Below are 24,831 nucleotides of genomic sequence, written 5' to 3' on the forward strand. Positions count from 1 at the left end.
AATTCTAAAATTATTCCATAATCAAACATCTGTTTTTTAAAAAAAATACCTCTCAGCCCCCTAGCTATTCAATGTCCCTCCTTAGAGACAACCAATATTACTAGTTCCTTTTATCTTCTAAGTGAATGAATGAATGCAAATAGAAACAACCCTCCCTCCCATTAAAAACAATGCTGCACACTTAGTAATATATATATACTATTAATGTACACTGCCCTACTTTAGACATGTCCCATTATCAGTGTGTGTGCACACACACATTCAGTCGTTCATAGGTTATTTTTCTATCTGGCTGCAAAGAATTCCATTGTATTGATATACTATAATTTATCTAACCCTTCCTTCCTTCCAAGATTACCTACTTATTCATTTATTTATTTGAGAGAGAGAGACAGAGTGAACGAGAACACAAGCAGGGTGAGGGGCAGAGGGAGAAGCAGACTCCTTGCTAAGCAGGGAGCCGGATGTGGTGCTCCATTCTGAGATTCTGGGATCATGACTGGAGCAAAAGGCAGATGCTCAACCAAGTGAGCCACCCAGGTACCCCTATTTACTGATGGCCATTTGTTGTTTGAAGTTATTTGCAATTATAAGTAACTCTGTAATGAATAACCTTGTACATGCATTATTTTGCACTTTTACAAGTATATGGGATAAATTTTTAGAAGATTCCCTGGATTAAAGCATATGTACACTTGTAATTTTTATTAAATACATTGTCAAATTGCCCTCCATAAAGGGTTTGTGCCAGTTTATACTCTACCTGCAATATAGAAGATTGCCTATTTCTGCATACCTTCACAAAACATGGGTGTGTTACAAAGTTTTTTTCTAATCTCTGCCAATCTAGTATGTTAAATACAAAGTTTTTATATAGTTTAATTTGCATTTCTGGGGTGAATATGGGTATCTTCTGTAGAAAGCAGGTTCATTTTATTTTTTTGTCCACTTTTAAATTCCTTTTAAAATATATAGTATGTTCTTAGTTTCAGAGGTAGAGTTCAGTAATTCATATTCGCTGGGTTTATAATACCCAGTGCTCATTATATCACATGCCCTCCCTACTGCCTATCACCAAAGTCACCCCATCCCCCCACCCTTTTCCTCTCCAGCAACCCTCACGTGGTTTCTTTTCTTTTCTTTTTTTAAGATTTTATTTATTTATTTGAGACAGAACACAAGCTGGGAAGAGGGGCAGAGGGAGAGGGAGAAGCACACTCCCCACTGAGCAGGGAACCTGAAGAGGAGCTCAATTCCAGGACCTTGGGATCATGACCTAACTGGAAGGCAGATGCTTAACTGAGCAACCCAGGCCCCCCTCTCTATTTCCTATAATTAAGAGTCTCTTATGGTTTATCTCCCTCTCTGATTTTTTGTTTTATTTTTCTCTCCCTTCCCCTGCTCTTTCTTAAATTCCACAAGTGAGTGAAATCATGTAATTGTCTTTCTCTGATTGACTTACGTTGCTTAGCACAATACCCTCTAGTTGCATCCATGTCATTGCAAATGGCAAGATTTCATTTTTTCATGGCTGAGTAATATTCCTCTGTGTGTGTGTCTGTGTGTGTGTGTGTGTGTGTGAGAGAGAGAGAGAGAGAGAGAGAGAGAGATCTTCTTTATTCATTCATCTCCTTGTTGATCTTTTTCTCATTGATTTGTAGAAGCTCTTTATATGTTGTCAAAAAAGCCCTTTGTTACAAGAATTGCAAATACGTTTTCCCAGTTGGTCTTATGATGTATTTTTGTTTGTTTGTTTTTGCCCTGCAGAAAGTCCACTTTGTTTTTAATGTAGCTGATTTTAACTAGTCTTTTTTTTTTTTTTCTTAATTAAGGCTTCTGAGTTCTATGTTATACTTGGGAATTTTCTCATATCTTTTTTTTAATCCATCTGAAAAGTTTACTTTGATGAATGATTTTTTTTTTAAAGATTTTATTTCTTTATTTATTTGACAGAGAGAGAGAGATTGCAAGTAGGCAGAGAGGCAGGCAGAGAGAGGAGAGGAAGCAGGCTCCCTGCGGAGTAGAAAGCCTCATGCGGGGCTCTATCCCAGGACCCTGGGATCATGACCTGAGCCGAAGGCAGAGGCTTTAACCCACTGAGCCACCCAAGTGCCCTGATGAGTTATTTTTAGCCAAGATTTTTTTTCCCAAATATTTACCCAATCATTCCAGCACCATTTGTTGAATAGTGTGTTTTTTCTATTAATTGAAATAGGATTGAATAGAACTGAAATAGGAAAAATATACATTTGTATCTCTTTCTGGACTTTATTCTATTTCTGTACCATTGATTTCTTTGTTTAAATATGAACTCATACTATACTGGTTGTCTTTTGTTTTTTTACTTTTGCTCTAGAAATCTTCAAGTATATTCAAAAGTACCCACACAAAAAAGTACACACTAATTTAGTTATTGTGACTTTATAACAATTTTTTAGTGTCTGGAGGCTCCACCTTCCCTCCTGCCCCCATCACTCTTTCAGAATTTGCCTAATTATGTTATTTTTTGCACTTTAACTTTAGAATAAGCTTATCTAGTCCCTCCCAAAATAAAACTTCTACCAGTATTTTTACAGGGATTATCTTAAAATTATTTTGGGAGGTATATCATCTTGGAGTCTTTCATGAATATGGCATGCTTTCGATTTGTTCAAATTTTCTTTTGTTAATCTTCACTGGTGCTTTACGGGGCGCCTGGGTGGCTCAGTGGGTTAAGCCGCTGCCTTCAGCTCAGGTCATGATCCCAGGGTCCTGGGATCGAGCCCCGCATTGGGCTCTCTGCTCAGCGGGGAGCCTGCTTCCTCCTCTCTCTCTGCCTGCCTCTCTGCCTACTTGTGATCTCTCTCTGTCAAATAAATAAATAAAATCTTTTTTTAAAGATATATATATTTTTTTTTGTCAGAGAGAGAGAGAGTGTGAACACAGGCAGACAGAATGGCAGGCAGAGGCAGAGGGAGAAGCAGACTCCCTGCCGAGCAAGGAGCCCGATGTGGGACTCGATCCCAGGACGCTGGGATCATGACCTGAGCCAAAGGCAGCTGCTCAACCAACTGAGCCACCCAGGCGTCCCTAAAATCTTTAAAAAAAAAAAAAAATCTTCACTGGTGCTTTAAAGTTTTCACTATTCAGATTTTTTTTTTAAGCTTGTATCTAGGTTTTTTTCTCCCTGCTCCCCTCCTTTTTTTTTTTTTTGCTATGGTATATAAGGTTTTTTTTTTTTTTTCCTTGAGACCATTTTACAGGGTATTGTGTGTATATATATATATATATGTGAGGGTTCTTAATTTCAGAATATTAATTTTGTACCCAGCTACCCTTTTGAATTATTTTACTTGTTTCAATTATTTCTCCTGGATTTTCAAGGTATACAATCATATCTACAAATGATATATTTATTTCCTTTTTAGTTTTTACAGTTGAAGTGGCATGTTTGAAGTGTTTTAGTAATACCTCTCATGTAGAAGGGGCTCTTGGCAAGCAAGAATAGTTGGCCCCAAGGTACAAACCCATTGGTAATTAGAGCCTTTGAACCCTAAGACTGCCTTTTGTTTTTTCATGTTTTTTCTTTTGTTTCCTCTAGATGTGAAATCTGGAAGCTATACAGTGTTGCAAGTGGTGGAAGCCCTTGGGTAAGAGCCTCTGTTGTTGAGCGCCCTTCTCTAACCCTGCCTGTGCACTCTGAAAGGTTATTTTGTACACTCCTGCTTTCCTGGGGCTGACTGGTCCTGAATTTCTCCTCTGTAGGCCAGCACCCCCCTTTCTTATCAGTACTTCAATCTAAGCTTGTGTTTGTCCTGAAATAAGTTTTATGCCACCTGACTAAAGTTCCTGAGGAAGTGTTGGAAGTTTCTGGATCAGCCCACAGGTGTGGGGTGAGATGGGTGGTTGAAGGCCATCAACTATTAAGTAAAGCTGGGATTCCTCCTGTGCTTCTCAGAAGACCCACCTGCCCCATGGGATTCTGGTCAGCATGGCTCTGACTCAGAGCTGCTCCTTGGCTCTGCCTGGGGAGTTGCCAGGAAGCTGACTTTGCCCCAGATCTTCACTGTAGGAAAAGCATTGGGGATACAGCTGGAAAATCAGGATTAAAACCAGATATCCAAATACCAAAGGAAGTATGTTCTTGTAGTCTGATGTCTGCTTTTATCCTATTTTATACTTGGTAGATCATCTAAATTGACAAGTCTTGCTTGCAAACGTTGTTAACTGTCACAGCCAGCTTGTCTTCTGAAGCAGAAAACTAGAAAATTGGGAGGGTGGGGTGGAATGTAGGTCACTATTATGCATCTTTCCCACATAAGAGACCACTTGGCCTTTCTGCACATGTGTTCTTGGTCCATTTAAAAAAAAAAACAGCTTTATATATATGATATATATAATTTAAATATGTAATTCATATCAATTTTTATATATGATATATAGAATTTATATATTATAATTCATTTTTTGTGTATTGACAGACTTGTGCAACCCTTACTTTAATCAATTTTAGAACATTTTCATTGCCTCAGAAAGAAACTCCATGCCCATTAGCAGTCAGTATTCCCTCCTTAGCTCAGCCCCTGGCAACCACTAATTTACTTTCTACCTCTGTGGATTTGCCAGTTTTCAAAATTTCATATAAACAGAAACATACAACATGTTATCTTTGTGACTGGTTACTTTAACTTAGCATAATGTTTTCAGAGTTTATCCCTGTTGTATCTCTTGTGAGTACTTCATTTCTTGCTGAAAAATAATCTGTTAGATGAATATACCACATTTTGTTCAACAGTTCATCCACTGCTAGTTATGGGTTGTTTCCAAATTTGGGGTATTCTGAATAATGCTGCTATTAGCATTTGTGTACCTTGGTCTTTTTTTTTTTTTTAATTTTTTAAAAAGATTTTATTTATTTATTTGAGAGAGAATGAGTGAGAGAGAGTACGAGAGAGGAGAAGTTCAGAGGGAGAAGCAAACTCCCCAAGGAGCTGGGAGCCCGATGCGGGACTCGATCCTGGAAGTCTGGGATCATGACCTGAGCCAAAGGCAGTCGCTCAACCAACTGAGCCACCCAGGCGCCCCTTGGTCCATTTTCAAATGTACAGTTTTCTACTTCTGAACAGGGTCCTTTCGACAAGATCCTATTCTAGGGATCCTGTCAAGGGTGATTTTATTTTTGCCCCTTTATCTCTAGTTACAGATATCCTTATCCTTGAGATTTCAGTCAAGTGTCCTGGTCTGCTCTCTTTCAGAGATCTTCTACTACATACAATTACAGTTAGATTTCTTCTAGTATGTTTAAATGTAATCTATATAAGAGCTATTTTAAAATAAATCACCTTATTGACTCAGTCCAGGTTTTCCCATTCAACAATCTTAAATAATTAAAACCTTTATTCTGAGCATCTTACTTTATAAACTAACAGTTATAAAGAATTTTTTTTACCCTAAGACCTTGGTTGCTGTCAGCATTTTTCCCTTAGCAGTAATGTATTTATTCTCTGTTTTGGTATAAGTTGCAGCTGCCCATCATCTGTTGAGCTCTGTGGGTAGCTGCTAAGCTCTGTCTCAGAGGAATGTCACTGTCGTGTAAGAGTAAGCCCAATGCCCAGTCAGTGCCTAGAGATGGATCCTTCTGTTGGCTGTGGTGTCAGATGAGCCTCTAATGAATGCCAGCTCAATCTGAGGATTGGCTCTTTAGGCTCTGGCTTTACCATTATCTGTAACACTAGGCACCTACAGAATACATTCCTGGGCTGGCTTCTATGCCCAAAGGATCAGTGTGACTAATTTCAAAATACTTACTCCTTCAAAAGTTTGGTGGGGCCCTGGGTAGCTCAGTTGAGTATCCGACTCTTGATCTCAGCTCAGGTTGTGATCTCAGTGTTTTGAGTTCAGGCGCTGTGTTGGGCTCCACCTACTTAAAAAACAAACAAACATGGGGCTCCTCTGTGGCTCTGTCAATTGAACGTCTGACTCTTGATTTCAGTTGAGGTCATGATCTCAGGGTGGTGAGACTGAGCTCTATGTCAGACTCCATGCTTAGCAGGGAGTTAGCTTAAGATTCTCCTCTCATTTGCCCCCCCCCCACTTGTATGTGTGCGTACTCTCTCTCCCCTAAATAAATAAAATAATTTTTTTTTAAAGGTATGAACAGGATTATGTCAGGCTCTCTCTACCCTTACTTTCCCCCAGGTCTTCTCTAGAAAATCCAGAACCCCGAACTCGGGCACGAGGAATCCAGCTTCTGTCACAGGTGCTACTCCAGTGTCAGTCCTTGCTCCTGGAGAAGGAAGGTACTGGTATCACTAGTAGGAGTGTCTTCCTGGATTGCTGAGCCAAGGCCTTCCTTGTCTATTCAAGCCAACTTTACAGGGAGGGAGGAAAGAAGGGAGGACACAAGGAATCTGTGGACTACTAATTCAGCATCTTCATTCCTCACTGGTATATGTGGCAGAAATGATAAGAATTGGGACTGAAGACACTGGGATTTCAAATGTAGCCTTGGACATATTTTCAGTGTATTTTTCCCTCTCTGTAAAATGGACAAAATAGTGCTTCTTAGATGGAGTGGAAAAATATGTAATGCTTTGAAGTCTCAAGGAAAAAAGCCAACGCCTTAGTTTTCTATAGCATAGTAGGCAAACCACAACCTGTTTTTTTTTTTTTTTTTTTTTTTTTTTTTTTTTTTTTTTTAATTTTTAAGATTTTATTTATTTATTTGACAGGCAGAGTTCACAAGTAGGCAGAGAGGCAGGCAGAGAGAGAGGAGGAAGCAGGCTCCCTGCTGAGCAGAGAGCCTGATGTGGGGCTCAATCCCAGGACTCTGGGATCATGACCTGAGCTGAAGGCAGCAGCTTTAACCCACTGAGCCATCCAGGCGCCCCCCACAACCTGTTTTTATAAATAAAGTTTTATTAGCCTATAGCTGCACCCATTTATTTACCTCCTGTTTATGTTGCTTTTATGTTACAGCAAATTGAGTGGTTGTGACTGATATTTACTCTCTGACCCTTTGAGAAGGTTTGCCAACTCCAGTTCTGTAGAAAGGAAGTTCTGGGGTAAAAGTGGGTTCAACTGTGGACTTACATGAGAATGGATAATAAAAGATGTTCACATATTTTCCTAACCAAGCCACCTTCTAATGGGAGGGCAGGGACCTATCTGTTAGTGAAGGAGAAAATTTGTAGTGAAGCCCAAACAGGAACAGCCTTTACAGACTTTAGAAAGGAGTCTGTGTAAAATAATGGCTACATTTCTGGTCTGTGCAGTGGTACACCTGATCCTGTTTTATGAGAACCGGCTGAAGGACCATCATCTTGTGATCCCATCTGTCCTGCAAGGTTTGAGGGCACTTGTGAGTTCTCCTTTTTCATTACATACTTTGTTTGCAGAATCCCTTTTCCAGTGAATTCTGTCCTTGTCCTTTTGGGGGTGAGACTCCCAAGTGCTGAGGAGCAAATGCCCAAATGTGGGACTAAACTAGTGTCAGCTAACTTCACTTCTGTTTATAGTCTAGAGAGTAAAAATATTCTGGGGGAACTGGAATTCAGAACCAGAGTGGAAGGAGCTGCAGAGAACTAATCAGATTGAGAAAAGGGACCACATTTCACACTCTTAGCACGGTTTCCTAAACCTGGATGTTGTGTTTCCCACTGTAGCTAATTAGACCTCTTTTGGGATTGTCTTCAAGGCTAGAATTCCCTCCATGCTCACACATCTCTTCTCCCCCCAGAGCCTGTGTGTGGCCCTGCCTCCAGGGCTGGCTGTCTCTGTGCTTAAAGCTATCTTCCAGGAAGTCCACGTCCAGGTGAGTGAAGACAGTCACTTTTATATTCTCTGTCTTCCAGCTCTGACATATATGATAAGGATTAGGTGGCAAAAAACTGCCTTCTAAGTTCTGAACTTTTTAAGGTCTTTGACCAGGTTTACATGCTAGTCCTTGTTATTCTATGTAGAGGAGCCAGGCCATTATGTCTGACCTGTGTCCTCTCACATATGAAGAAAGTAAAGCAGACAGATTTTGGTTATTGGCCCCACTGCTGTAACTGCTAGGCCAATAGCCATACCCTTTCTCTGCATTTCTTCTTAGGTTCATCTTCTGTTTGTATAAAGAACACTGTCCACTTAGAGATTGTGAAGCAGGAAGTAGTTTTGTCCGCTTAGATATTCTTTGAGCACTCTCTTTACTTAGTTCCGGTCTCTTCCACCCCCAAGTCTCTGCTGCAGGTGGACCGACACACAGTCTACAGTATCATCACCAACTTCATGCAAACCCGTGAAGAAGGTAAGAGGCAAGGCTCTTTGGCAAGTCTGAAAAACAAGCACATCCTTTTTCACCCCATTACCAGGACTCATGTTTAGCCTGGAAGTCATATAGGAGACCTAACACTCTGAAAAGAATGAAGGGAAACTGAGAGGTCCACTCATTCCCAAGTAAAGGAATGGTAGAGTTTGGGCTAATATTTTAAATTCTTACTTCTAACAGTTATATACTGATACAGATCTCTTCTTTACTGTGTGCTCTTGGAATAGGAAAACAGAAAATGTCTGCTCTGGGAGGCAGCAAACGTGGGATAGCGATAGTAGAGGGAGAACACAAGCCAGAAGAAAGCCCAGCTTTCTATCTCAAGGGAGGGTAGTGACCTGTTCTTTCCTCCCCAGAGCTGAAGGGCCTTGGAGCTGACTTCACCTTTGGCTTCATCCAGGTAATGGATGGGGAAAAGGATCCTCGAAATCTTCTGGTGGCTTTCCGCATCGTCCATGACCTCATCTCCAGGGACTATAGCCTGGGTACGTCCATATAGCCTTGAATTAGCTGGTTAGGACATGTCAGATGAGTGAAAATTATAAGTTGATCTCATTGTTTCTCTGTTACCTTAGGGCCCTTTGTGGAGGAGTTGTTTGAAGTGACGTCGTGTTACTTCCCTATTGATTTTACCCCTGTAAGTAGCCCCTTTTATTCGTTCATTCATTTGTTCATTGATTCATTTGAGTATCCTTGAGTCCTCCTGTGAGTTAGGTCCAGTTATCTAGGCACTGAAGGAACAGCAATGAACAAAGGAGACAATCCCTGCCCTCATGAGGTTACGTTTTGGTAAACTGGGCACTGGAGAAGCATTTGCCATCGGAGGAAGGATTCGATTCAGTGGGTATCTGGGGGCTCCTTAAACTCCTTAACAGTGTGCTTAGTGGTGAGGGCTACAGGATTGTAAAATGTGGCTCCTGCCCTTAAAGACTGAAACATTTAAGTAAAAATACAGGATTTGGGACCAAAACGAGTGGTGGTATAGCTGTTCAGAGAAGACTGAGTTCAGTGTGAGCTAGAGTAGTCAGGAAGGACTTCACAGATAAGAAGGGATTTCATTTGGTTTTCGAGGAATGATAGGATATAATCCTGGAGTCTGAGGGATGATCTCAGGCAGAAAAAACAAATTGACAAAACAAAGAAGACCCAGTTGAGCGCAGCATATACAGCATGCTCTGACCCCCTTGGGTCTTCCTCCCACTCTGCATCTTGATATCCCTTCTGCTTTCAAAAACTCAAGAGTCTCACCACTGTATGGATAGGCATGGGTATGTGTACTGCAAGCATTAGTGGTTTCAAAGAAATGAAAGGAGTTAAATCACAGGACACCAAATAACATCTGAGTATTGACTTTTAGTGTTTTTAAAGTTACACAGACATCTTTGCCGCAGGGAATTGCTTCCCAGCTTATTCCAGGTGACACCATGGTTGTTGGGGCCGCCTGTCTTCTAAAATTCTCTTAATCTCTTCTGTTTTGGTCTTCACTACTTCTAACTCAGAAGAACTTATGTCTTTTGAAATCTCGAAAGCTCTTTATCAGGGCACCAGGTTTCTCTGTTCTTGCTTTTTTGTTTGTTTTGAAAAGATAATACGTTTATAGGATCCAAAATCTAAATGGTGTAAAAAGGTGAAAAATATGTCTACCGTCATTTCATTCTCTGTTGTCAACCAGTTTTTATCAATTATGTCTGTATTTTATAGAGCTTTTCATCCATATAAAAGCAAATGCTTCCCTACCCTTCCCAGTGGCAGCATATGAATACACGTCTGTACTTGGCCTTTTTCACTTTAGTATACCTTGAGAGAGTACTCTGTATCAGTAAATAAATTAGTTCTTTATTCGTTATGACTGCATAGTATTCCTTTCAGTGGGAATACCTAATTAATTTCACTAGTCCTCTGTGGAATAAATGTTACTAATCTTGTGTTACAGGCAATGCAATTTACATATCCTATGCATGTATCATTTCACATATATATGCGGTGTATATATGAAGGACAGATTCCTAAAGTGGAGTTGCTGGTTTAGGGCAGGAAAGAGTATGTCATTCACTTTTTTGAAAGGTAATAGAGTGAGCATGATTCAACATGTAAAGGATAGGGACGTGAAGCCTTTTTATACCCCTTTTCTGCCGCCACCCATTTTCCTTTTAGAGCTCATCACTGCACTCAGCTGCTTATGCATTTTCTCAGATATTCCAGGCAAAAAAAAGAAGTTAGATAGTGATAGGACAATTTCTCTTATTAAAGCAGATTTATTTTTTTAGCTCACTGTTCCGAGATCAAGCATCGCATGCTCTACCTGAGCCAGCCAGGTGCATCTCAAGCAGATTTTTGTATGTTCTTCTGCACTTCAGACTATATGGGAAGCAGAAAGCTCTTACCAACCAAAATGACACACCTGGCTTTAGTGTAACTCTTTGTTACACTGAGAAAGTATTCTTTATGGTCCTATCAATCCCTTTTAGCCACATGCCATCATCATAGTGGGTCAGTGTAAGTGATGGTTCCTTTGATTTTCACTATGCATATGTGCTCACTGTAGCAGGGGCGGGCATATTTTCTGTAAAGGACCAGATAGTGACTATTTTAGACTTTGCAATTTGTATCTTTTCTGTCTCAACTCTTCAACTCTGCTGTTCTAAAACAAACGGCCATAGACGCTGGAATATCGTAGTGTCTGTATTGCCAATAAAACTCTATAGGCATGAAAATTTATTGTTTTTTATTTTTATTTTTTAGAGATTTTATTTATTTATTGGACAGACAGAGATCACAAGCAGGCAGAGAGGCAGGCAGAGAGAGAGGTGGGGAAGCAGGCTCCCTGCTGAGCAGAGAGCCTGATGCAGGGCTTGATCCCAGGACCCTGAGATCATGACCTGAGCTGAAGGCAGAGGCTTAACCCACTGAGCCACCCAGGCACCCCTAGGCATGGAAATTTAAATGACATATAATTTTTATGTGTCACAAGGTAGTATTCTTTTGGGGGTGCCTGGGTGGCTTAGTTGTTTAAGCATCTGCCTCCGGCTTGGGTTGTGATCTCAGGGTCCTGGGATTGAGCACCATGTCAGGCTCTGCATTCAACAGGGAGTCTGCTTCTCTCTCTCTCCCTCGGCCCCTCCCCACCTCCACTCATATTCTCTCTCTCAAATAAAATCTTACCAAAAAAAAAAAAAGTGCTTTTGATTTTTTTCCCCCAAAACCATTTAAAAATGTAAAAATCAGAGGACTGAGAGAACACTGATCTTGATGAGCACCAAGTAATATATAGAATCACTGAATCACTATATTGTACACCTGAAACTAATTTAACACTGCAAGCTACACTGGAATTAAAAAAATGTAAAAACCATGCTTAACCATACATATAGTCTCAACTGGTTGCTTCCTACTCCTAGTGCAAAGGAGATACTGAATCTTCCTTCTTCATCATCCTTGGGATTCCTTTATCCTTTCTTTCGGATCAGGAACCCTATTTCCTCAGGCCCTCTACTGTACTTTTATCTCTAAGATTAGAGATGTTTGTCATACCTTCCCCCAAAAATTAAACCTCCAGATTCTGCCAGAGAAAAGGAGGAGCTGGGAAGCAATCTAGGTGGTCAGATTTGCTTCTCTAACCTCAATCCCAACTCCAAAGGTGCCTGTTACTGCCAATTGCAAAGCTTTTTTTTTTTTTAAGATTTCATGTATTTATTTGACAGAGAGAAATCACAAGTAGATAGAGAGGTAGGCAGAGAGAGAGAGAGGGAAGCAGGCTCCCTGCTGAGCAGAGAGCCCCATGTGGGACTCGATCCCAGGACCCTGAGATCATGACCTGAGCCGAAGGCAGTGGCTTAACCCACTGAGCCACCCAGGCGCCCCAATTGCAAAGCTTTTTGACATCTAAAGTGTATACGGGTAGTTACTCAGCTTTATCCAAGCCTACTGAGGATTTTGTTGTCTTGGCTCTGTTGAGTCATTTTCTTACCCATCTGCTTTTTAGCTTCTAAAATTTTATTGCCAGGACCTCTTAACCTATTTTCTTCAACCTATAGCTTTGTCTTTTCTTTTTAACTTTTAATTAATTTTTTTTTTTTAAAGTAATCTCTGTACCCAGTGTGGGGCTTGCACTCACAACACCAAGATCAAGAGTTGCATGCTTTACCAACTGACCCAGACAGGTGTCCCTAGCTTTATGTTTTGTTTTAGTAATATATTTTTTAGATTTTATTTATTTATTTGAGAGAGAGCACAAGCCAGGGGGAGGGGGAGAGGGAAAAGCAGCCTCCATGCTAAGCAAGGAGCCCAGTGCAGGACTCGATCCCAGGACCCTGGGATCAGGTCATGACCTGAGCTTTACAGACTGAGCCACCCAGGTACCCTGGCTTTATGTCTTAAAAGAAAATCCCTTTGCTGTATTTTTGGTGTTGCTTCTAAAGAAGAAAAGGAAAATGTGATACATGTTTTTAGTCTGGCTTTTTGACACAGAAACCGTCAATGCTTTTTTATGTTTCCAGAATTATACCTTTTTTTAATAAGGGTGAAAAAATAGAAATGTCCTTCAAAGGGGAATTATTTAAGTAAATTTTGGCTCAACTCTATACAATGAAATAGTATCAGCCACTAAACCTAAAGTTGTGAAAGAATAGTTTAATACCATAGGAAAAATTGACCTAATATATTAAGTAGGAAAAAAGATCATAAATCATGTGTTCAAAACCATCCAGGCACTGGGTGTTGTACATAAACAATGAATCTTGGAACATTTTATCAAAAACTAATGATATATTTTATGGGGACTAACGTAACACAAGAAAAATAAGTAAATAATAAAAAAAAAAGATGTATATATATTTTAAAGAGAAAATAGTGTCTACTAACATATAGTCACAATATATAGAGAGAAGAAAGTAATGTACCAGAAAGTCAGGGTGCTTCTCTCTTGAGTGGCAAGATGATAGATCGGATAGAAAATAAATGCCCAACAGACAGAAATTCCCAAGGAGTGTGTAAGCATGTCTTTCTGCTAGGGCCTCCTGTCATGCTGTTCTGTCGATTGAGTATAAATATCACCTATTCTTCAGGATTGCTGGGTTGAATCCTGTGTCCAAGGGTGGTCTGAAGAGTTGTACAGACCCTTGGCCCTCCTTTCTTTTCCAGCCACCTAATGATCCCCATGGTATCCAGAGAGAAGATCTCATCCTGAGTCTTCGAGCTGTGCTGGCTTCTACACCACGATTTGCCGAGGTGGGTCTAGCCAAGGTTAGGTATGTAGCCTCTATCCAGAGAAGGTTCTGAAGAAAGAACAGTAAGAACATGGGGAAAAAAGAAAGATCCAGAATACATTTTTAGGGTATGGGATCCTGCAAGTGTCTTCAGGCTTATGTGGCACGTATTTTCAGATCTTCAAAGTTGAAACCTGTACCATTATTTGTTTAAAATAATAATCCAATCCCTATATGGCACTACGTTCTAAAGTCCTGTAGTGTTGCCAACTAGCTCATTTTTCAGGTTAACTGGGAATCTGGCCACAGCTTGGCAGGAGGGTTGGTTTATAGTCACAACTCCTGACTCAACTCTTTGTAGCTCTTTCATGTAGCCCCTAGCTCCTGGGGACTGGTAGTAAAGATGTAGTTGACCTTGGTTCCTTGGAGTGGCTAAGATACACCTGTCTCAAGCTTCAGTTCTTCCTTCTCTCCCACAGTTCCTGCTGCCCCTGCTGATTGAGAAGGTGGATTCTGAGATTCTGAGTGCCAAGCTGGATTCTCTACAGACTCTGGTGAGGGATTTCTCTTTTTCCAGGGTCCAGCTGCCTTTAGACAATATAGAGGTACTAAACAAGTGTGGACACGGTCAGGGAGTAGTTCAGTGGCCCTCATGAGAGGGATCCCCAGCATCTAGGGCTAAATGTTGACCCAGTGCCCTCCCAGCTACTTACTGTCTGGTCCAATAGTAACTGAGTGGCAGCTGAGGAAAGGCTGATGAGTGCTCCTTTTTAAAAAAAAAAAAAAAAAAAAAAAAGATTGTATTTATTCCGTTTGAGGGAGAGAGAGAATGAGTGAGGGAGAGAGAGAAGCAGACCCCCACTAAGCAGGAATCCCAATGTGGGGCTCAATCCCAGGACCCTGAGATCATGACTGGAGCCGAAGGCTGACATTTAACCATCTGAGCCACCCAGGTGCCCCAGGGCTCCTTCTTTATGCTTGTTTTCCATCAGTCAGGTGATGTGGGTAATGAATTCCCATTTTTCTATGACCTGATTGGAGTCTTAGGAAATTCTGCTGGTTCTGCTGAGAGCCATGCTCCTTCAGGTGCCATTATGCTGAGGTAACCGCATGTCCTTGAAGTCTGATGGTGTAGCTAGCTGATACCTACACTTTCCTTGGCAGAATGCTTGTTGTGCTGTGTACGGACAGAAGGAGCTAAAGGACTTCCTCCCTAGCCTTTGGGCTTCTATCCGCAGAGAGGTGAGTGTTAATTAGATTAACTCACTTCTATTAACTCCTAGCTGTCAGGCATGAGGGGAACTAACACCCTGTCCTTTTCCCTGTTGCAGGCCAGTAAGGGGGCATACTTCTAGTTGAATGACAGGGGAGAAAGTCACTACAGAGGGTCAGCTGTTTGGTGATGGCACACAGTCACTTTTTTTTTTTTTTAAGATTTTATTTATTTATTTGACAGACAGAAATCACAAGTAGGCAGAGAGGCAGGCACAGAGAGAGGGGGAGGCAGGCTCCCTGCTGATCAGAGAGCCTGATGCGGGGCTCGATCCCAGGATCCTGGGATCATGACCTAAGCCGAAGGCAGAGGCTTTAACCCACTGAGCCACCCAGGCGCCCCCACACAGTCACTTTTGCGTAGTGCCCACTTCCTGTCCTTCCATGGTAAGGAGCATAGGTCATGGTGCCTCTGGCACCATGCTTAATAAGGGGGGAGGGCAGAGGAAGAGACTTAGGAAAGGGGATCCCAGAAGCCACTGCTCCACGTTGCTATCCTGTTTCTTAAAAAATACATGTATCAATTCTAGTGGGACTAAGGACTTGGTGAAAATACACCCGCTGAGAAGAAACTCACTGTAGGTGTTAATTTCCATTGCTCTGCCCTAAAGGCTTTCAAAGCCCATGTCCCAAAGGAAATAGGCAGTGGGTGGGTGGGCTCTCACCTGGTGCAGGCTCACCTCAGTAGCCATGGGATCCCTCCCTGACAGGTGTTCCAGACGGCAAGTGAGCGGGTGGAGGCCGATGGCCTGGCGGCCCTCCACTCTCTGACTGCGTGTTTGTCTCGCTCTGTGCTGAGAGCAGATGCTGAGGACCTCCTTGACTCCTTCCTTAGCAACATTCTACAGGGTAATGGGGCCATGGCAGCCAGAAAGGGGGTTGAGCACAACAGAAAGAAGTTCCTTAAGGCCAATGACCTTTTATGAGTAGCCCTCCATGTTCAGTGACTTGGGTGCTAGAGCCCTACTTTGAAGTGAAAACACTTTGAGTGGTAACTGCTAGCAAACTGTCCCAGATCTCAGTCTTCAATGTATGTGGTCTGCCGGGGAGTCAGGCAGCATTCAGCCTGCTCCCCAGGTCTGTGACCTGCTGCCTCTCTAGACTGCAGGCACCATCTGTGTGAACCGGACATGAAACTGGTGTGGCCTAGTGCCAAACTATTGCAGGCAGCTGCAGGTGCATCTGCCCGGGCCTGTGACCACATCACCAGCAATGTGTTGCCTTTACTGCTGGAACAGTTCCACAAGCATGGTCAGGTAAGGAAACAGAATCTTTTGAAGGAATGATGGGACCTCTGCTAGGATCCCTTTCACAGGAAGAGCTAATTGTTGAGCTTGTCCCAGATAGTGGATATTGGGTTTTGCTCTGATCAGTTGTTGCTGGTACCCTTGTTCACTCTCTTTCTGACACACTTACATAAAAGGGTAATTCTCCCTGCTTCGAGAGGAGCAGGACTGAAATCCTTTAAAATATTCTTTGACCCCCACACACCTTAAAACATTACAGAGCAACCAGCGACGGACAATCCTTGAAATGATCCTGGGTTTCTTGAAGTTGCACCAGAAATGGAGCTATGAAGACAAGGGTGAGATACCTTCCAGGTGTGGTGTCCTGCGCTGAGCACTGTATTCCTGTAAAGGATGGTAGGCAAAGAATGCTACAGAGAAGTACTCTAGGACCTGAGGTTGTAGCACAAGAGAACACTCACCAGATGAGGCCTGTTTATTTTTTCCCAGTGTACCTCCTGGAGACACCCAGTGGATTAAGTTCTTTGAATCTTGCCCCAAGTTGTCTTTGTATCACTGCTGAGTCAGGGCTCCCCTCTAACCTGGACTCTTGTCTGTCCCTAGATGAAAGGCCGCTGAATGGCTTCAAGGACCAGCTGTGCTCATTGGTGTTCATGGCTCTGACAGACCCCAGCACCCAGCTTCAGCTTGTTGGCATCCGTACATTCACAGTCTTGGGTGCCCAGCCAGGTACACTTAAGAGAAAGAGAAAAGGAAGGGTATTGGTTGTTCCTTGCGATTTTCTGTCTTCAGTGAAGAGCAACCTTAATTCCCTGGTTCTCAATGTAACTATGGGTGATTTGAAAAATTTTTTTTTCTTTTTTAAGATTTGAGAGTGCATAAGCAGGGGGAGGGGCAGAGAGACCAGCAGATATCCTGCTGAGCGGTGAGCCCCACAACACAGGGCTCCATCCCAGGACCCTGAGATCATCACCTAAGCCAAAGCCCACAGCTAAACCTACTGAACCATCCAGGCGCCTCATAGTTTCGGATTTCTTATAGGACTTTGGGAAGGGTTGTGGTGGCTACAGAGGAAGAATGATGAGGTTTGTGTTTCTTTCTAACACAGATCTCCTCTCTTCCGGAGACTTGGAGCTGGCAGTGGGTCACTTGTACAGACTGAGCTTCCTGGAGGAGGACTCCCAAAGTTGGTGAGAATCAAACGCAGTGAGAAGAGCAAGCTGTTCCAGGGCTCTGTGCTTCTGACCCTTGAGTGTCCCTAGGGGAGGTGGGCCCTCTGTTTGACTCTGGCTACCAACTGATTGGAGATATGCCAGACCTCTTTCTTTTGAGGCCATTAAAAAGTCCTGTCCAACTTGGTGTAGGTGCTTGAGTCCTGCTCTTTAGCAAGGCAGGCTTGGGAGCCCGCACCCCTGAATTTGTCTAGTGGCAGGCTGAGGCAAGAAACTATAGGCCAGGCCTCAGCTTTTGCCCATTTGCCCTGTGCCCCAGCAGGGTGGCAGCACTGGAAGCATCAGGAGCCCTGGCCGCTGTCTATCCCATAGCCTTCAGTAGCTACCTGGTGCCCAAGCTTGCGGAGGAACTGCACAAAGGTATGTGTCTCGGACCCTCTGTGGCTCACCCCTTCCCAGGGATGTTTGGGGCCTTCATGCATGCCATCACACAGTGAAATCATGTCTCCTGGGTTGCTTTCAGGGGAGTTAGATTTGTCTAGAGGGGATGAGCCCACCAAACAGTCCCGGCATCTACGCTGTTTGCAAGCCTTGTCGGCTATATCAACACATCCCAATATTGTCAAGGAGACCCTGCCTCTGCTGCTACAGCATCTCTGCTGGATGAACAAAGGTAACAACCGGGAATAATCATCAAGGGGCTGGGCTGAATGGGGAACCGTAGGCAGCTTTGGAGTTGATTCCTCTAAGCCAGTGGTCCCATTGGTGGCTATATTAAAAATGTTGATGCCTGGGCTCTCAGTTCAACTGAGTCGGTCTTTGAGGAGGGATGGGGCTTGAACAACAGGAATTGTTGAGAGTTCAGGTGATTTCAGCGTGAAGTCAGAATTGAAAAGCACCACTCTAGGGCCATGCTACTCAAAATGTGTTCCATCAACCAGCAGCCTGGGCACCATCTGGGAACTTGGTAGAAGTGCAGAATCTCAGGCCCTACTGATGAAAATTTGAGCAGGGTCTCCAACTAACTCCTGTGCACCACTGCTCCAGGCGTAAGTGATAGCAGCTGTTGCTGCTGTGAACCTATGCAAGCCCACTGTGGGCCCTCACTAATTTGCTAAGCTGCCGCCTTTGCACTGGCCAGCTTTTCGTGGCAGAGCCAGTGGGTGTTCCAGCAGCCATTACATAGCAGAAGGAGTATGGCCAGGGTTTGACTCCTAACTTTGCACTTACTGTGACCCTGGGAAACCACTGGTAGTTTCATTTAGCCTCCACGTCCTCCTCTGTGAAATGGGGGAAATGATATTCTCCGGGGGTTATGAAAACTAAAGGAGAAAATGTATGCGTGCTTCTCCTGCAGAGTTGACTTCCAGTTCTGCTCCAAAATCAGAGTAGGTGAAAAGAGCAGGCAAGAGAATACGGTTACTTGGCTCTTCATAAGATGCTCTTGGACTCTTTAGTCACTCATCTTTGGTTATTTTTCCCATAGTCTGTATCTGAAACACCTGGAAGTGCTTTTAAGAAAACTTGACAGGGGTACTGGGTGGCTCAGTGGTTTGGGCTGCTGCCTTCGGCTCGGGTCATGATCTCAGGGTCCTGGGATCGAGCCCCGCGTCGGGCTCCCTGCTCCGCAGGAAGCCTGCTTCCCTCTCTCTCTCTCTCTCTCTCTTTCTGCCTGCCTCTCTGCCTACTTGTGATCTCTGTCTGTCAAATAAATAAATAAAATCTTTAAAAAAAAAAAAAAAACTTGACAGAGGGGCGCCTGGGTGGCTCAGTGGGTTAAATCCTCTGCCTTCAGCTCAGGTCATGATCCCAGATCCTGGGATCAAGCCCCGCATCAGGCTCCCTGCTCAGCTGGGAGCCTGCTTCCTCCTCTCTCTCTGCCTGACTCTCTGCCTACTTGTGATCTCTGTCTGTCAAATAAATAAATAAAATCTTTAAAATAAAAAAAGAGGGGCGCCTGGGTGGCTCAGTGGGTTAAAGCCTCTGCCTTCGCTCAGGTCATGATCTCAGGGTTCTGGGATCGAGCCCCACATCAGGCTCTCTGCTCAGCAGGGAGCCTGCTTCCTCCCTTCTCTCTCTCTGCCTACTTGTGATCTCTGTCTGTCAAATAAATAAAATCTAAAAAAAGAAAGAAAGAAAAAAAATAAATAAAAAAAAATAAAAAAAAAAAAAGAAAGAAAGAAAAGAAAACTTGACAGAATATTTTCTCATCACACAGGGACTGTGGTTGCAGAAACCAGTGAAGTTATTGCCGTCTGTCAGAGCCTCCAGCAGGTGGCAGAAAAATGCCAACAGGACCCCGAGAGCTGCTGGTATTTCCATCAGACAGCTGTACCTTGCCTGCTTGCCTTGGCTGTGCAGGCTTCCATGCCAGGTGACTTTTCTGCAGCCCAGACTTGGAGCTAGCCCGCCTCTAGACCTCAGCTTTCCACTAGTGTTGAGCAGCACTGTCACCCTGAGGCTATCGCTGGTATTACATTCTGTACCAGCAGAGGCTTCTTTTCAATGCTTTGTCCCCAAAGTGAGATTTCACTTCAAGCAAAGGGTGCCAACCTGACCGGTGTTAGCAACACCAGAACGATGCGTACCTTTTTTCTCTGTAATTGCTATGTGATTAGTTTAGTTCAAAATTAGGCCTTGGAGTTAAGCTGACCTGGTTGGCCAGCTTTAACTCCACCTCTTGTTAACTTAAGTGAAGATACTTAGCCTTTGTATGCCTCTGTTCCCTTGCTTATAAGGGGAAGGTAAAGAGTAGTATCTGCGTCACAGGGTAGTTAGGATTAAATAAAAATGTGTGGTGCCTGGCAATGTAGTACGTAGTATATACCTATGGGGGCTCCCTATAGGTAGCTGCTGTGATAATGAGGACCCGTGATGATAAATACGTGTGACCTTTAAGTTTGGGAAAAACTAAAATATTCCTGAAGTTAAGAAGATTGTGATAGTTAACTCTAGTTAATTCTCCACATTGCCAGCCTAAGGATAGCACAGAATATTCAAGAACTTGTGGCCCACGTTAGCCACTCCGGCTTCTGGGGTTGTGCTGGTGCTCCGGGCTGCTGGGGACCTTAGCACTACTAGAGGACAGGGTAGAAACTGCTGCCATTTTGACTAGAACTGTGGTGATGACAGGGCCTAATCTGAACCACAGTCATGGCATGGTGATGGGGTGTGTGTGTGTGTGTTGATTTTTCAGAGAAGGAACACTCAGTTCTGAGAAAAGTACTGTTGGAAGATGAGGTCTTGGCTGCCATGGTGTCTGTCATTGGCACTGCCACTACCCACTTGAGCCCTGAGTGAGTATAATCATTGATGTGGCTTGATCCTAGGCAGGAGGATAACAGTCTTGAAGAGAAGCCGCAGATAGCTGCCTTCGGAACTGTCCTTTTACCCAAAATCAAATGTGGAGGGAGTTGTTTTGCTGGCAAAGTAAAAGGAAGGGGCTTTTTTAGCACCATGGGTTATGAGGGTGGGGGAAGCATGGGCTAATGTTTCTTAGCTACAGATGTGCATAAGAATCACCTGTGGAGCATTTTTGTTTATTTTTTAATTTATGTATTTATTTATTTATTTTGGAAATATACACTGAGTTCTCTGACTAGATAGATTATAAGCTTCAGGAGAACGGGGATTTAATCTACCTGGTTCACTGCTAAATCACCAGGGCCTAAAATGGGAATGCTTCTTAGCACATAATATATGCTAAATTAATACTTGTTGAATGCGTGAAAGATCATGATTTGGCCCATTGACCCAGTGACGCTCATGTGAACTGAGGGTACTTCAGAACCCTGGCTCCTTGGTGATACGTAGTCTTCTCTCCCCAGCTTAGCTGCCCAGAGTGTCGCCCACATTGTGCCCCTTTTCTTGGATGGCAACATTTCCTTTCTGCCTGAAAACAGCTTTCCTTGTAGATTCCAGCCATTCCAGGTAAGAATCTAATGGACCAGAAGGGAAAGAATCTTGGACTTCTTTTTTTTAAGATTGTATTTATTTGGGAAAGAGTGTGCACAAGAGAGCATAAGCGGTGGAGGAGAAGCAAACTCTGCTGAGCAGGGAGCCCGATGTGGGGCTTGATCCCAGGACCCTGGGTCATAACCTAAGCCGAAGGCAGATGTTTAACCAACTGAGCCACCCAGGCGTCCCAGGACTCCTTTCCTTCAAATTTTTAGAGCTAATATGGGATGGGTTTGGGGACAGACAAGCCTAGTGCTGCAAGACAGGCTTGCTAGAGCTCTTCTTCTTTTATAGGATGGTTCCTCAGGGCAGAGGCGGCTGGTTGCACTGCTTATGGCCTTTGTGTGCTCCTTACCTCGAAATGTGAGTACATTTGGGGAGTGCCCTAGTTTAACCCTGACAAGGGGAGGCAGCTCCCAAGTGACTTCCGGTCAGAAACTTGCCGTAGGCTAAGCTGATCTATTTTCCTCATGGGAGAATTTAGTTCTCATCCATTCTGGCCCCTGCTGCCACTTTCTACTGGGTATCTCTTGGAGTGCAAGTGTTCTCTTCGTGCATCACATGGTCAGGTTTTGTGTAGGTGGAAATCCCTCAGCTGAACCAACTCATGCGGGAGCTTGTGGAGCTGAGCTGCTGCCCCAGCTGCCCGTTCTCCTCCACCGCCGCTGCCAAGTGCTTTGCAGGACTCCTCAACAAGCTCCCTGCAGGTACTGAGATGAGGCTGGGGGCGGGAGCCTCCTGGAAGCAATTACTGATGAAATCTTGGAAGTTAAGCCTTTACAAAAAGGAGCTGCTAATAATATAATAGGGACTCCCAAGGGACAGTGCTTGGGACAAGAGTCAAGACCAAAGTTGGGCAAAACTTACGGGACATAAGAAGATAAGAGGGTTCAAGCAGAGTGCTCTGTCTAGGTCTGTCATCCTACTCCCCACAGGGTGCTATTAGAGATCATTTTTTTCTAGAAGTAGACCGCTCTTTCCGAATACTAGTACCCCTGTGTTATGAGATACCAGGCTCTCACGCTGGTGTCCTAGATCTGAGTGGGCCAAGTCAGCCAGATTGATAATATTCTCTTCTAAAGTCTTCTCAGGGAGCCCTGCATTTAAACGATTTATATCCTTTGTTGTTAAAGGAGAAATGTGTAGCCTCTGCATCAGTATTCCTTATTTTTAGGGCAACAGGTGGATGAATTCCTGCAGCTAGCTGTGGACAAAGTAGAGGCTGGCCTGAGCCCTGGGCCCTTTCGAAGTCAGGCCTTCACACTGCTTCTCTGGGTAAGGAGCCAGAATGGATTCTGATTAGACAGAGACAATTCTGTCTGGTTAAATGAAATTTCTCCATTTGACCTTGAACCATAAGCATGCTTCTTGGGGTTCTGGGGTTCAAGTGTCGTGCTCTGTTCTCTTTCTGATTACAGGTAACAAAGGCCCTGGTACTCAGATATCACCCTCTCAGCTCCTGCCTTACAGACCGGGTAAGTCTGTTCTGGAGACAGGAGAGCCGAGGACCTAAACGGGAGTTTCCTTGTTTATCATCCTAGAAATGACAGTCATCCTCCTCTTGAGTATTTAAGATTCATTCTTCTCTTCTGGTGCACCTCTTTTCTGCAGCTCACGGGCCTTCTGAGTGATCCAGAGCTAGGCCCAGCAGCAGCCGACGGCTTCTCTCTGCTCATGTCTGACTGCACAGATGTGCTGACACGCGCTGGCCACGCTGAGGTGCGGCTCATGTTCCGCCAGCGCTTCTTCACAGATAATGTGCCTGCTTTGGTGCAGGGCTTCCATGCTGCTTCCCAAGGTGAGAGGGGTCTAAAAGAAAGGCCTCGAATATATAGACCTTTCCTTTGCTCAGGGCACATTCTCTCAAATAATTTGGGACCTGAGTGCTGCTTTAGAGCTGTAGTGTCGCCTGTACCTGAAAGGCTAAAATTTCCAAATGCTTGTTCCACTTTTTTTTCCTTTAATGAGTCTCTCTGCCTTTTCTGAGCTTGAAGGTTTGGTCGGGGCGGGGGGGGTTCCCAACCTTTTGCTCGGCTGATGTCCCAGCTTCATCAGAGATTGAAGTTGAATTCCCAAGCCCTATGTCTGAGACCAGTTTCTGCCTAAGCTTTTCCATGTTTTTACAGATGTGAAGCCAAATTACCTGAAGGGCCTGTCTCATGTACTTAATAGGCTGCCTAAGCCTGTGCTCTTGCCAGAGTTGCCCACGGTAAGTCCTGAAGTCAGAGCCTCAGACGGGGGCACTAAGGCAGTGTCCCCAGCCGGGGCATGATGAGGTGGAGGAAAAGCGGGCTTATCACATACATGATCGTGCCTGCCTTCTCTGTGGCCCTTTAGCTGCTCTCCTTGCTGCTGGAGGCCCTGTCCTGCTCTGACTGTGTAGTACAGCTCTCTACCCTCAGCTGCCTTCAGCCTCTTCTGTTGGAAGCACCCCAGGTCATGAGTCTTCATGTGGACACCCTCGTCACCAAGTTTCTGAACCTCAGCTCTAGCCCTTCCATGGTGCGTTAAGCCCCCACAACTCTTTGGCATCTATGTGTCCTTCATGGGTCTCCTCTCACCCTCTGGGATTGTGTTCCAGGCGGTCCGGATTGCTGCGCTGCGGTGTATGCACGCTCTTACTCGTCTGCCCACCCCTGTGGTAAGTACCTCTTTGGCCTGGACCCTTCTTAGAAGAGCCAGAGAAGTACCTTTTTGCCTTAACAAGCAGGACTGGCCACCCTGCTGTGTGACCGCTGTGTGAGGTACGCACAGGCAGGCATTTACCTGACCACCCTGTGATGGAACGGCCATCCTGCCACAGAGCATCCTCTGGAATCGCTAAAGAAGAGGAAGACATTAGTTGTAGAGTCAGAGAAGCAGCCCTTTCAGTTGCTTTGGTTGAGCGAAGCTGTGGCTCTTCTAACTCCACAGCTGCTGCCATACAAACCACAGGTGATCCGAGCTTTAGCCAAGCCCCTGGATGACAAGAAGAGACTGGTGCGCAAGGAGGCAGTATCAGCCAGGGGAGAATGGTGAGTTTCTAGGTCATGGGCAAGATGGAATTGAAATGAGCCTCATTGCTGACGCTGCCAACATTCTTTCTGCTTACAGGTTTCTGCTGGGGAGCCCTGGCAGCTGAGCCCTCAGTCCCAGCCTAGGCTGTTCCAACAGACAATCTAACTTGGAATTACTAACTAGCAAGCCATCTTGCCCAAGGCAGGGAGACCACTGGCCTCTGATTGCCTCTCCGTGGGCCACTGTTGCTGGCTGTTTAACATAGGAATCCTGACTTCTAAGGCTTTGTGAAGTAACTGAGTGTGAGACCACTTGTGTTTGAAGAAAATCTTGGTCTTAAGGCTCTTCCATTTACCTGTTAGAAGAAGAAAGATATGCTGCTGTGGGGCGAATGCAGATGAATGTGGCTTTGAGGACCAGGATGATGGATGTGTGTGTACCTACTGGAGAATAAAGGTTTCTTTTGGTAATGGGGCTGTCAGATATTTTCCCCCTCCCCACGTATGTCTCTGTGGCACCTACCTAGAGCACCACTGCGTAAGCGCACCACTGGTAAGCGCACCACTGCGTAAGCTAGAGGAACACTAACAACAGGAACTCGCCAGTAATTCTTGGGGGCATCCACCTCTCGAAGTAGAGCACGGGAAGCATGACCCCAAAACACATACTCACCAGGCCCTGACTCTGACTTC

At 44.2% G+C, this 24,831-nt stretch overlaps 1 protein-coding gene across 4 annotated transcripts in view; it reads left to right on the plus strand.

Moving 5' to 3' along the window:
• The window catches only part of MMS19 (MMS19 homolog, cytosolic iron-sulfur assembly component), a 34,369-nt gene extending 9,760 nt beyond the window's left edge, over positions 1-24,609 (plus strand). Inside the window, exons 2-31 of one of the 4 annotated variants that reach the window (XM_004749554.3) lie at positions 3,581-3,629; positions 6,178-6,278; positions 7,254-7,339; positions 7,718-7,792; positions 8,200-8,269; positions 8,647-8,775; positions 8,866-8,927; positions 13,430-13,516; positions 13,974-14,048; positions 14,659-14,736; positions 15,477-15,615; positions 15,868-16,022; positions 16,273-16,351; positions 16,617-16,742; positions 17,122-17,203; positions 17,505-17,605; positions 17,709-17,858; positions 19,404-19,559; positions 20,382-20,481; positions 21,013-21,115; positions 21,437-21,505; positions 21,723-21,849; positions 22,317-22,417; positions 22,561-22,617; positions 22,754-22,940; positions 23,269-23,351; positions 23,480-23,644; positions 23,724-23,783; positions 24,056-24,156; positions 24,236-24,609. In XM_004749554.3, coding sequence (XP_004749611.1) covers positions 3,581-3,629; positions 6,178-6,278; positions 7,254-7,339; positions 7,718-7,792; positions 8,200-8,269; positions 8,647-8,775; positions 8,866-8,927; positions 13,430-13,516; positions 13,974-14,048; positions 14,659-14,736; positions 15,477-15,615; positions 15,868-16,022; positions 16,273-16,351; positions 16,617-16,742; positions 17,122-17,203; positions 17,505-17,605; positions 17,709-17,858; positions 19,404-19,559; positions 20,382-20,481; positions 21,013-21,115; positions 21,437-21,505; positions 21,723-21,849; positions 22,317-22,417; positions 22,561-22,617; positions 22,754-22,940; positions 23,269-23,351; positions 23,480-23,644; positions 23,724-23,783; positions 24,056-24,156; positions 24,236-24,263 — 2,981 coding nt within the window. In that variant the 3' untranslated portion in view covers positions 24,264-24,609. Of the gene's footprint in view, positions 1-3,580; positions 3,630-6,177; positions 6,279-7,253; positions 7,340-7,717; positions 7,793-8,199; positions 8,270-8,646; positions 8,776-8,865; positions 8,928-13,429; positions 13,517-13,973; positions 14,049-14,658; positions 14,737-15,476; positions 15,616-15,867; positions 16,023-16,272; positions 16,352-16,616; positions 16,743-17,121; positions 17,204-17,504; positions 17,606-17,708; positions 17,859-19,403; positions 19,560-20,381; positions 20,482-21,012; positions 21,116-21,436; positions 21,506-21,722; positions 21,850-22,316; positions 22,418-22,560; positions 22,618-22,753; positions 22,941-23,268; positions 23,352-23,479; positions 23,645-23,723; positions 23,784-24,055; positions 24,157-24,235 lie in introns of those variants that run through there. The other 3 variants (XM_004749555.3, XM_013054665.2, XM_045068952.1) reach the window with 3 other exon arrangements.
• The last annotated feature ends 222 nt before the right edge of the window (positions 24,610-24,831 follow it).

This window comes from Mustela putorius, unplaced genomic scaffold, assembly GCF_011764305.1.
Source record: "Mustela putorius furo isolate JIRA1106 unplaced genomic scaffold, ASM1176430v1.1 tig00003909_pilon_pilon_pilon, whole genome shotgun sequence".
Classification (NCBI taxonomy): domain Eukaryota; kingdom Metazoa; phylum Chordata; class Mammalia; order Carnivora; family Mustelidae; genus Mustela; species Mustela putorius.